The sequence below is a fragment of the Bufo bufo genome, chromosome 1 (assembly GCF_905171765.1).
Source record: "Bufo bufo chromosome 1, aBufBuf1.1, whole genome shotgun sequence".
Classification (NCBI taxonomy): domain Eukaryota; kingdom Metazoa; phylum Chordata; class Amphibia; order Anura; family Bufonidae; genus Bufo; species Bufo bufo.
Window position 1 is genome coordinate 835241613 of NC_053389.1, and position 11568 is coordinate 835253180.

Genomic DNA, 11568 nt, shown 5'->3' on the forward strand with positions numbered 1-11568 from the left:
GGCGGTTATAGCTTTGTATCCCCGGGCGGTGTACAGGAGGCGGTTATAGCTTTGTATCCCCGGGCGGTGTACAGGAGGCGGTTATAGCTTTGTATCCCCGGGCGGTGTACAGGAGGCGGTTATAGCTTTGTATCCCCGGGCGGAGTACAGGAGGCGGTTATAGCTTTGTATCCCCGGGCGGTGTACAGGAGGCGGTTATAGCTTTGTATCCCCGGGCGGTGTACAGGAGGCGGTTATAGCTTTGTATCCCCGGGCGGTGTACAGGAGGCGGTTATAGCTTTGTATCCCCGGGCGGTGTACAGGAGGCGGTTATAGCTTTGTATCCCCGGGCGGTGTACAGGAGGCGGTTATAGCTTTGTATCCCCGGGCGGTGTACAGGAGGCGGTTATAGCTTTGTATCCCCGGGCGGTGTACAGGAGGCGGTTATAGTTTTGTATCCTCGGGCGGTGTACAGGAGGCGGTTATAGCTTTGTATCCCCGGGCGGTGTACAGGAGGCGGTTATAGCTTTGTATCCCCGGGCGGTGTACAGGGGGCGGTTATAGCTTTGTATCCCCGGGCGGTGTACAGGAGGCGGTTATAGCTTTGTATCCTCGGGCGGTGTACAGGAGGCGGTTATAGCTTTGTATCCCCGGGCGGTGTACAGGAGGCGGTTATAGCTTTGTATCCCCGGGCGGTGTACAGGAGGCGGTTATAGCTTTGTATCCCCGGGCGGTGTACAGGAGGCGGTTATAGCTTTGTATCCCCGGGCGGTGTACAGGGGGCGGTTATAGCTTTGTATCCCCGGGCGGTGTACAGGAGGCGGTTATAGCTTTGTATCCTCGGGCGGTGTACAGGAGGCGGTTATAGCTTTGTATCCCCGGGCGGTGTACAGGAGGCGGTTATAGCTTTGTATCCCCGGGCGGTGTACAGGAGGCGGTTATAGCTTTGTATCCCCGGGCGGTGTACAGGGGGCGGTTATAGCTTTGTATCCCCGGGCGGTGTACATTATCATGTTATTACAGCTCTGTATCCCCGGGCAGTATGGCGGTGTACACGTGGCGGTGTACATTATCATGTTATTACAGCTCTGCTTCTTCTTGCAGTACTCGGATAAGAACAGGACGGAGCTGGAGGAGTTCGGGGATCTCCCTGCGCAGTTTGGTTCTCTGCTGCCCCTAGATGGACTGAGGGTATGTGCAGCGCTGTACACACGGGGTCTATAGCGGGGGAAGATTGTCACCACTGGTTCTTGTCTCGCCCAGATTTCCCAGGTACAAATAGAAATGACTGAATGTATTATTCTCTTGTCAGGGTTATATCATCCGCGCTGCACCGGACAACGCCTGCACGCAAATCAGCCCGCCACCGCTGAGGGACAACATGACCGTCTTCATCGCTCTGATACGCAGATTTGAATGCAACTTTGATATTAAGGTGAGTTAAAAGAGAGCTATGAGCCTGCCCCTCCCCCTGCAGGGTGATACAGACAGAAGAGTGCTATGAGCCTGCCCCTCCTCCTGCAGGGTGATACAGACAGAAGAGAGCTATGAGCCTGCCCCTCCTCCTGCAGGGTGATACAGACAGAAGAGAGCTATGAGCCTGCCCCTCCCCCTGCAGGGTGATACAGACAGAAGAGAGCTATGAGCCTGCCCCTCCTCCTGCAGGGTGATACAGACAGAAGAGAGCTATGAGCCTGCCCCTCCTCCTGCAGGGTGATACAGACAGAAGAGAGCTATGAGCCTGCCCCTCCTCCTGCAGGGTGATATAGACAGAGGAGAGCTATGAGCCTGCCCCTCCCCCTGCAGGGTGATACAGACAGAAGAGAGCTATGAGCCTGCCCCTCCCCCTGCAGGGTGATACAGACAGAAGAGAGCTATGAGCCTGCCCCTCCTCCTGCAGGGTGATACAGACAGAAGAGAGCTATGAGCCTGCCCCTCCTCCTGCAGGGTGATACAGACAGAAGAGAGCTATGAGCCTGCCCCTCCCCCTGCAGGGTGATACAGACAGAAGAGAGCTATGAGCCTGCCCCTCCTCCTGCAGGGTGATACAGACAGAGGAGAGCTATGAGCCTGCCCCTCCCCCTGCAGGGTGATACAGACAGAAGAGAGCTATGAGCCTGCCCCTCCTCCTGCAGGGTGATACAGACAGAGGAGAGCTATGAGCCTGCCCCTCCCCCTGCAGGGTGATACAGACAGAAGAGAGCTATGAGCCTGCCCCTCCTCCTACAGGGTGATACAGATAGAAGAGAGCTATGAGCCTGCCCCTCCTCCTGCAGGGTGATACAGACAGAAGAGAGCTATTAGCCTGCCCCTCCTCCTGCAGGGTGATACAGACAGAAGAGAGCTATGAGCCTGCCCCTCCTCCTGCAGGGTGATATAGAGGAGAGCTATGAGCCTGCCCCTCCTCCTGCAGGGTGATACAGACAGAAGAGAGCTATGAGCCTGCCCCGCCCCCTGCAGGGTGATACAGACAGAAGAGAGCTATGAGCCTGCCCCTCCTCCTGCAGGGTGATACAGACAGAAGAGAGCTATGAGCCTGCCCCTCCTCCTGCAGGGTGATATAGAAGAGAGCTCTGAGCCTGCCCCTCCCCCTGCAGGGTGATACAGACAGAAGAGAGCTATGAGCCTGCCCCTCCCCCTGCAGGGTGATACAGACAGAAGAGAGCTATGAGCTTGCCCTTCCCCCTGCAGGGTGATACAGACAGAAGAGAGCTATGAGCCTGCCCCTCCTCCTGCAGGGTGATACAGACAGAAGAGAGCTATGAGCCTGCCCCTCCTCCTGCAGGGTGATACAGACAGAAGAGAGCTATGAGCCTGCCCCTCCTCCTGCAGGGTGATACAGACAGAAGAGAGCTATGAGCCTGCCCCTCCTCCTGCAGGGTGATACAGACAGAGGAGAGCTATGAGCCTGCCCCTCCTCCTGCAGGGTGATACAGACAGAAGAGAGCTATGAGCCTGCCCCTCCTCCTGCAGGGTGATACAGACAGAAGAGAGATATGAGCCTGCCCCTCCTCCTGCAGGGTGATACAGACAGAAGAGAGCTATGAGCCTGCCCCTCCTCCTGCAGGGTGATACAGACAGAAGAGAGCTATGAGCCTGCCCCTCCTCCTGCAGGGTGATATAGAAGAGAGCTATGAGCCTGCCCCTCCCCCTGCAGGGTTATACAGACAGAAGAGAGCTATGAGCCTGCCCCTCCCCCTGCAGGGTGATACAGACAGAAGAGAGCTATGAGCCTGCCCCTCCTCCTGCAGGGTGATACAGACAGAAGAGAGCTTTGAGCCTGCCCCTCCCCCTGCAGGGTGATACAGACAGAAGAGAGCTATGAGCCTGCCCCTCCCCCTGCAGGGTGATACAGACAGAAGAGAGCTATGAGCCTGCCCCTCCTCCTGCAGGGTGATACAGACAGAAGAGAGCTATGAGCCCGCCCCGCCCCCTGCAGGGTGATACAGACAGAAGAGAGCTATGAGCCTGCCCCTCCTCCTGCAGGGTGATACAGACAGAAGGAAGCTATGAGCCTGCCCCTCCCCCTGCAGGGTGATACAGACAGAAGAGAGCTATGAGCCTGCCCCTCCCCCTGCAGGGTGATACAGACAGAAGAGAGCTATGAGCCTGCCCCTCCTCCTGCAGGGTGATACAGACAGAAGAGAGCTCTGAGCCTGCCCCTCCCCCTGCAGGGTGATACAGACAGAAGAGAGCTATGAGCCTGCCCCTCCCCCTGCAGGGTTATACAGACAGAAGAGAGCTATGAGCCTGCCCCTCCTCCTGCAGGGTGATACAGACAGAAGAGAGCTATGAGCCTGCCCCTCCTCCTGCAGGGTGATACAGACAGAAGAGAGCTATGAGCCTGCCCCGCCCCCTGCAGGGTGATACAGACAGAAGAGAGCTATGAGCCTGCCCCTCCTCCTGCAGGGTGATACAGACAGAAGAGAGCTATGAGCCTGCCCCTCCTCCTGCAGGGTGATACAGACAGAAGAGAGCTATGAGCCTGCCCCTCCCCCTGCAGGGTGATACAGACAGAGGAGAGCTATGAGCCTGCCCCTCCTCCTGCAGGGTGATACAGACAGAAGAGAGCTATGAGCCTGCCCCTCCTCCTGCAGGGTGATACAGACAGAGGAGAGCTATGAGCCTGCCCCTCCTCCTGCAGGGTGATACAGACAGAAGAGTGCTATGAGCCTGCCCCTCCTCCTGCAGGGTGATACAGACAGAAGAGAGCTATGAGCCTGCCCCTCCCCCTGCAGGGTGATACAGACAGAAGAGAGCTATGAGCCTGCCCCTCCTCCTGCAGGGTGATAGACAGAAGAGAGCTATGAGCCTGCCCCGCCCCCTGCAGGGTGATACAGACAGAAGAGAGCTATGAGCCTGCCTCTCCTCCTGCAGGGTGATACAGACAGAAGAGAGCTATGAGCCTGCCCCTCCTCCTGCAGGGTGATACAGACAGAAGAGAGCTATGAGCCTGCCCCTCCTCCTGCAGGGTGATACAGACAGAAGAGAGCTATGAGCCTGCCTCTCCTCCTGCAGGGTGATACAGACAGAGGAGAGCTATGAGCCTGCCCCTCCTCCTGCAGGGTGATACAGACAGAAGAGAGCTATGAGCCTGCCCCTCCCCCTGCAGGGTGATACAGACAGAAGAGAGCTATGAGCCTGCCCCTCCTCCTGCAGGGTGATACAGACAGAAGAGATCTATGAGCCTGCCCCTCCTCCTGCAGGGTGATATAGAAGAGAGCTATGAGCCTGCCCCTCCTCCTGCAGGGTGATACAGACAGAAGAGAGCTATGAGCCTGCCCCTCCTCCTGCAGGGTGATACAGACAGAAGAGAGCTATGAGCCTGCCCCTCCCCCTGCAGGGTGATACAGACAGAAGAGAGCTATGAGCCTGCCCCTCCCCCTGCAGGGAGATACAGACAGAAGAGAGCTATGAGCCTGCCCCTCCTCCTGCAGGGTGATACAGACAGAAGAGAGCTATGAGCCTGCCCCGCCCCCTGCAGGGTGATACAGACAGAGGAGAGCTATGAGCCTGCCCTTCCTCCTGCAGGGTGATACAGACAGAAGAGAGCTATGAGCCTGCCCCTCCTCCTGCAGGGTGATACAGACAGAAGAGAGCTATGAGCCTGCCCCTCCTCCTGCAGGGTGATACAGACAGAAGAGAGCTATGAGCCTGCCCCTCCTCCTGCAGGGTGATACAGACAGTAGAGAGCTATGAGCCTGCCCCTCCTCCTGCAGGGTGATACAGACAGAAGAGAGCTATGAGCCTGCCCCTCCTCCTGCAGGGTGATACAGACAGAAGAGAGCTATGAGCCTGCCCCTCCTCCTGCAGGGTGATATAGAAGAGAGCTCTGAGCCTGCCCCTCCCCCTGCAGGGTGATATAGAAGAGAGCTCTGAGCCTGCCCCTCCCCCTGTGGGGTAGTAATGTTGTATTTTCTCGCCCAGGTCCTCCATGCTCAGCAGTCCGGTTATGATGCCGCCATAGTTTATAATGTAGATTCGGATGCGTTGTTGAGTATGGCGTGGAGTGACGGTGAGTGAAGCAACTCTATTCATTGTGCATGTGTCTCTTCCTTTTTTCCCGCGGCTCCTCTTCTTTGTCTCCCGCGGCTCCTCTTCTCTGTCTCCCGCGGCTCCTCTTCTCTGTCTCCCGCGGCTCCTCTTCTCTGTCTCCCGCGGCTCCTCTTCTCTGTCTCCCCGTTTCCCGCGGCTCCTCTTCTCTGTCTCCCGCGGCTCCTCTTCTCTGTCTCCCGCGGCTCCTCTTCTCTGTCTCCCGCGGCTCCTCTTCTCTGTCTCCCGCGGCTCCTCTTCTCTGTCTCCCGCGGCTCCTCTTCTCTGTCTCCCGCGGCTCCTCTTCTCTGTCTCCCGCGGCTCCTCTTCTCTGTCTCCCGCGGCTCCTCTTCTTTGTCTCCCGCGGCTCCTCTTCTCTGTCTCCCGCGGCTCCTCTTCTCTGTCTCCCCGTTTCCCGCGGCTCCTCTTCTCTGTCTCCCCGTTTCCCGCGGCTCCTCTTCTCTGTCTCCCCGTTTCCCGCGGCTCCTCTTCTCTGTCTCCCCGTTTCCCGCGGCTCCTCTTCTCTGTCTCCCCGTTTCCCGCGGCTCCTCTTCTCTGTCTCCCCGTTTCCCGCGGCTCCTCTTCTGTCTCCCCGTTTCCCGCGGCTCCTCTTCTCTGTCTCCCCGTTTCCCGCGGCTCCTCTTCTCTGTCTCCCCGTTTCCCGCGGCTCCTCTTCTCTGTCTCCCCGTTTCCCGCGGCTCCTCTTCTCTGTCTCCCCGTTTCCCGCGGCTCCTCTTCTCTGTCTCCCCGTTTCCCGCGGCTCCTCTTCTCTGTCTCCCCGTTTCCCGCGGCTCCTCTTCTGTCTCCCCGTTTCCCGCGGCTCCTCTTCTGTCTCCCCGTTTCCCGCGGCTCCTCTTCTCTGTCTCCCCGTTTCTTGCGGCTCCTCTTCTCTGTCTCCCCGTTTCCAGCGGCTCCTCTTCTCTGTCTCCCCGTTTCCAGCGGCTCCTCTTCTCTGTCTCCCCGTTTCTTGCGGCTCCTCTTCTCTGTCTCCCCGTTTCTTGCGGCTCCTCTTCTCTGTCTCCCCGTTTCTTGCGGCTCCTCTTCTCTGTCTCCCCGTTTCCCGCGGCTCCTCTTCTGTCTCCCCGTTTCCCGCGGCTCCTCTTCTCTGTCTCCCCGTTTCCCGCGGCTCCTCTTCTCTGTCTCCCGCGGCTCCTCTTCTCTGTCTCTCCGTTTCCCGCGGCTCCTCTTCTCTGTCTCCCCGTTTCTTGCGGCTCCTCTTCTGTCTCCCTGTTTCCCGCGGCTCCTCTTCTGTCTCCTCGTTTCCCGCGGCTCCTCTTCTCTGTCTCCCGCGGCTCCTCTTCTCTGTCTCTCCGTTTCCTGCGGCTCCTCTTCTCTGTCTCCCCGTTTCTTGCGGCTCCTCTTCTCTGTCTCCCCGTTTCTTGCGGCTCCTCTTCTCTGTCTCCCCGTTTCTTGCGGCTCCTCTTCTGTCTCCCTGTTTCCCGCGGCTCCTCTTCTGTCTCCCCGTTTCCCACGGCTCCTCTTCTCTGTCTCCCCGTTTCCCGCGGCTCCTCTTCTCTGTCTCCCCGTTTCCCGCAGCTCCTCTTCTCTGTCTCCCCGTTTCCCGCTGCTCCTCTTCTCTGTCTCCCCGTTTCTTGCGGATCCTCTTCTGTCTCCCCGTTTCTTGCGGCTCCTCTTCTCTGTCTCCCCGTTTCTTGCGGCTCCTCTTCTCTGTCTCCCCGTTTCTTGCGGCTCCTCTTCTGTCTCCCCGTTTCCCACGGCTCCTCTTCTCTGTCTCCCGCGGCTCCTCTTCTGTCTCCCCGTTTCCCGCGGCTCCTCTTCTCTGTCTCCCCGTTTCTTGCGGCTCCTCTTCTGTCTCCCCGTTTCCCACGGCTCCTCTTCTCTGTCTCCCGCGGCTCCTCTTCTGTCTCCCCGTTTCCCGCGGCTCCTCTTCTCTGTCTCCCCGTTTCCCGCGGCTCCTCTTCTCTGTCTCCCCGTTTCCCGCGGCTCCTCTTCTCTGTCTCCCGCGGCTCCTCTTCTCTGTCTCCCGCGGCTCCTCTTCTCTGTCTCCCGCGGCTCCTCTTCTCTGTCTCCCGCGGCTCCTCTTCTCTGTCTCCCGCGGCTCCTCTTCTCTGTCTCCCCGTTTCCCGCGGCTCCTCTTCTCTGTCTCCCCGTTTCCCGCAGCTCCTCACTCCCGCTCTTCTGGCTCCTCCCCCGCAGAGCACATCCGCGGTCAGATCACCATCCCCGCAGTGTTTACGGGAGCGAGCGCTGGGAAGAATCTCTCGGAGAAGTTCACTTACCACATGAAGTAAGTATTGGCACCCAGGGTGAGATGGCAGCGTCCTCGCCCTGCCCCGGTCTAACGCTCCTCTCTCTCTCCGCAGCGCTCACGTCTTTCTGTTCCCGGAGTATCCCTTTAACCTCGGCTATTACTTCATCCCCTTCATCATCGTCGTGGTGATCATCATCATCGTCATGTGCACCATCATGGTGAGTCCGTGTGAACCACCCTGTGTGGATCTCAGACCCTGGCACTGCCCGCCTGTCTACTGTCTGGTGTGGGTTTGCTGGGACTTGTGGTCCTGCCGCAGATTCCTGTGATTTTCTCCTCCCCTTTCCTTGTAGATTGTGCGCTGCGTGCAGCACAGGAAGAAGCTGCGGAAGAATCGTCTGACTAAGGATCAACTGAAGAAGATCCCCATCCACAAGTTCAAGAAGGGTGAGTGCGGGAAGGGCCGTCGCGCCTTGCAGGGCGGAATCCTCCTTATCTCAGCCGTTTACTGCTCTTTGCCCTGTGGCCTCCATGTTTACACGTTCTATGGAGGTGCAGTTACTGCGCTGACCACCAGAGGGCGCTGCACATCCTGGAATCTAACACTCATCCGGGTGTGTGGTCTATGGAGAGTCATGTGACCAGGCAATTTATTATACAGACATTCTATGGCAGTAAATGTTTTACTTGTCGGCAGGTGACGAGTACGACGTGTGCGCCATCTGCCTGGAGGAATACGAGGAGGGCGACAAGCTGCGCGTTCTTCCGTGTTCACATGGTGAGTATTCTAGATGAACACGCTGCAGTCGGGGAGACGGAGGGTTAACGCCTGAGCTTGTTCTGCTGCGCTGCAGTCGGGGAGACGGAGGGTTAACACCTGAGCTTGTTCTGCTGCAGTCAGGGAGACGGAGGGTTAACACCTGAGCTTGTTCTGCTGCGCAGCAGTCGGGGAGACGGAGGGTTAACGCCTGAGCTTGTTCTGCTGCGCTGCAGTCGGGGAGACGGAGGGTTAACGCCTGAGCTTGTTCTGCTGCAGTCAGGGAGACGGAGGGTTAACGCCTGAGCTTGTTCTGCAGCAGTCAGGGAGACGGAGGGTTAACGCCTGAGCTTGTTCTGCTGCGCTGCAGTCGGGGAGACGGAGGGTTAACGCCTGAGCTTGTTCTGCTGCAGTCAGGGAGATGGAGGGTTAACGCCTGAGCTTGTTCTGCTGCGCTGCAGTCGGGGAGACGGAGGGTTAACGCCTGAGCTTGTTCTGCTGCGCAGCAGTCGGGGAGACGGAGGGTTAACGCCTGAGCTTGTTCTGCTGCGCTGCAGTCGGGGAGACGGAGGGTTAACGCCTGAGCTTGTTCTGCTGCGCTGCAGTCGGGGAGACGGAGGGTTAACGCCTGAGCTTGTTCTGCTGCAGTCAGGGAGACGGAGGGTTAACGCCTGAGCTTGTTCTGCTGCAGTCAGGGAGACGGAGGGTTAACGCCTGAGCTTGTTCTGCTGCAGTCAGGGAGACGGAGGGTTAACGCCTGAGCTTGTTCTGCTGCGCTGCAGTCGGGGAGACGGAGGGTTAACGCCTGAGCTTGTTCTGCTGCGCTGCAGTCGGGGAGACGGAGGGTTAACGCCTGAGCTTGTTCTGCTGCGCTGCAGTCGGGGAGACGGAGGGTTAACGCCTGAGCTTGTTCTGCTGCGCTGCAGTCGGGGAGACGGAGGGTTAACACCTGAGCTTGTTCTGCTGCGCTGCAGTCGGGGGGAGGGAGGTTTAACGCCTGAGCTTGTTCTGCTGCGCTGCAGTCGGGGAGACGGAGGGTTAACGCCTGAGCTTGTTCTGCTGCGCTGCAGTCGGGGAGACGGAGGGTTAACACCTGAGCTTGTTCTGCTGCGCTGCAGTCGGGGGGAGGGAGGTTTAACGCCTGAGCTTGTTCTGCTGCAGTCAGGGAGATGGAGGGTTAACGCCTGAGCTTGTTCTGCTGCGCTGAAGTCAGGGAGACGGAGGGTTAACGCCTGAGCTTGTTCTACTGCGCAGCAGTCGGGGAGACGGAGGGTTAACGCCTGAGCTTGTTCTGCTGCAGTCAGGGAGATGGAGGGTTAACGCCTGAGCTTGTTCTGCTGCAGTCAGGGAGATGGAGGGTTAATGTAGACAAAACATCTTCCAGACTGCGCAATGATGTGGGGGGGTGGGCCTGTTATTTATGGGGGGGGGCCTGTGGGCTGTTATTCGGGGGGGGGGGCCTGTGGGCTGTTATTCGGGGGGGGGGGGGGCCTGTGGGCTGTTATTCGGGGGGGGGGGGGGGCCTGTGGGCTGTTATTCGGGGGGGGGGGGGGGGCCGGGGGGCTGTTGTTCGGGGGGGGGGGGGGGGGGGGGCCTGTGGGCTGTTATTCGGGGGGGGGGGGGGGGGGCCTGTGGGCTGTTATTCGGGGGGGGGGGCCCTGTGGGCTGTTATTCGGGGGTGGGCCTGTGGGCTGTTATTCGGGGGTGGGCCTGTGGGCTGTTATTCGGGGGTGGGCCTGTGGGCTGTTATTCGGGGGTGGGCCTGTGGGCTGTTATTCGGGGGGGCCTGTGGGCTGTTATTCGGGGGGGGGCCCTGTGGGCTGTTATTCGGGGGGGGGCCCTGTGGGCTGTTATTCGGGGGGGGGGCCCTGTGGGCTGTTATTCAGGGGGGGGCCTGTGGGCTGTTATTCGGGGGGGGGCTTTGGGCTGTTATTCGGGGGGGCCTGTGGGCTGTTATTCGGGGGGGCCTGTGGGCTGTTATTCGGGGGGGCCTGTGGGCTGTTATTCGGGGGGGCCTGTGGGCTGTTATTCGGGGGGGCCTGTGGGCTGTTATTCGGGGGGGGGGCTGTTATTCGGGGGGCCCTGTGGGCTGTTATTCGGGGGGGGCCTGTGGGCTGTTATTCGGGGGGCCCTGTGGGCTGTTATTCGGGGGGGGGGCCCTGTGGGCTGTTATTCGGGGGGGGGCCCTGTGGGCTGTTATTCGGGGGGGGGCCTGTGGGCTGTTATTCGGGGGGGGGCCTGTGGGCTGTTATTCGGGGGGGGGGGGGCCTGTGGGCTGTTATTCGGGGGGGGGGGGCCTGTGGGCTGTTATTCGGGGGGGGGGGGCCCTGTGGGCTGTTATTCGGGGGGGCCTGTGGGCTGTTATTCGGGGGGGCCTGTGGGCTGTTATTCGGGGGGGGCTGTTATTCGGGGGGGGGGGGCCTGTGGGCTGTTATTCGGGGGGGGGGCCTGTGGGCTGTTATTCGGGGGGGGGGGCTGTGATTCGGGGCGTGCGCTCATGTTGTCCCCTCTCCTCGCAGCCTATCACAGCAGCTGTATTGACCCATGGCTGACAAAAACCAAGCGGAGCTGTCCCATCTGTAAGTGCCGTGTCCTGCGCTCCGATGACGACTCAGACTCTGATGATGGCGGAGCGGCTGACAGCGAGCGCGCCGCGGATGAAAGCGAAAACGAGCGGACGCCTCTGCTGCGACCTTCTCCCACTTTTGGGAGCATGGATGAATCCCCTCCCCCGGTGACACAAGGGACCACCACCACCACCGCGATTGTTGTGTGAGGCTCCGCCCACCTCCCTGTCACATGATGCCCAGTACCCATAATCCTCTGCTCTGTGACTGACACATTCCCCTCCCCCTGCTGTAGCACCGCCTGATGATGATGGTGGTTGTCTCCCTTCTTCCCACGTGATTTGGTTTCTTCCCAGCAGCCTTTGCTTTCCGCCATCTGTGGAATTAATGAGGCGGTGGTGGGGATGATGGGGGTGGTGGTGCTCCCCGCACTGTAATTAATCTTTGTCTAATTTCCTGTACAGGTTTTATATAAATGACATTTCCTAACGAGTGCTGTCTCTGCGCCTCCTCTGTCCCGC

The 11568-nt window shown here is 59.5% G+C and overlaps 1 protein-coding gene across 1 annotated transcript in view; it reads left to right on the forward strand.

Annotated features, from left to right (window-relative positions):
- RNF167 (ring finger protein 167) overlaps positions 1 to 11539 on the forward strand; it is a 36344-nt gene extending 24805 nt beyond the window's left edge. The window contains exons 3-10 of the mRNA XM_040415312.1: positions 1084 to 1170; positions 1292 to 1414; positions 5407 to 5494; positions 7669 to 7759; positions 7836 to 7941; positions 8077 to 8170; positions 8421 to 8501; positions 11000 to 11539. Coding sequence (XP_040271246.1) covers positions 1084 to 1170; positions 1292 to 1414; positions 5407 to 5494; positions 7669 to 7759; positions 7836 to 7941; positions 8077 to 8170; positions 8421 to 8501; positions 11000 to 11256 — 927 coding nt within the window. The 3' untranslated portion in view covers positions 11257 to 11539. The remainder of the gene's footprint in view (positions 1 to 1083; positions 1171 to 1291; positions 1415 to 5406; positions 5495 to 7668; positions 7760 to 7835; positions 7942 to 8076; positions 8171 to 8420; positions 8502 to 10999) is intronic.
- Positions 11540 to 11568: the final 29 nt, after the last annotated feature.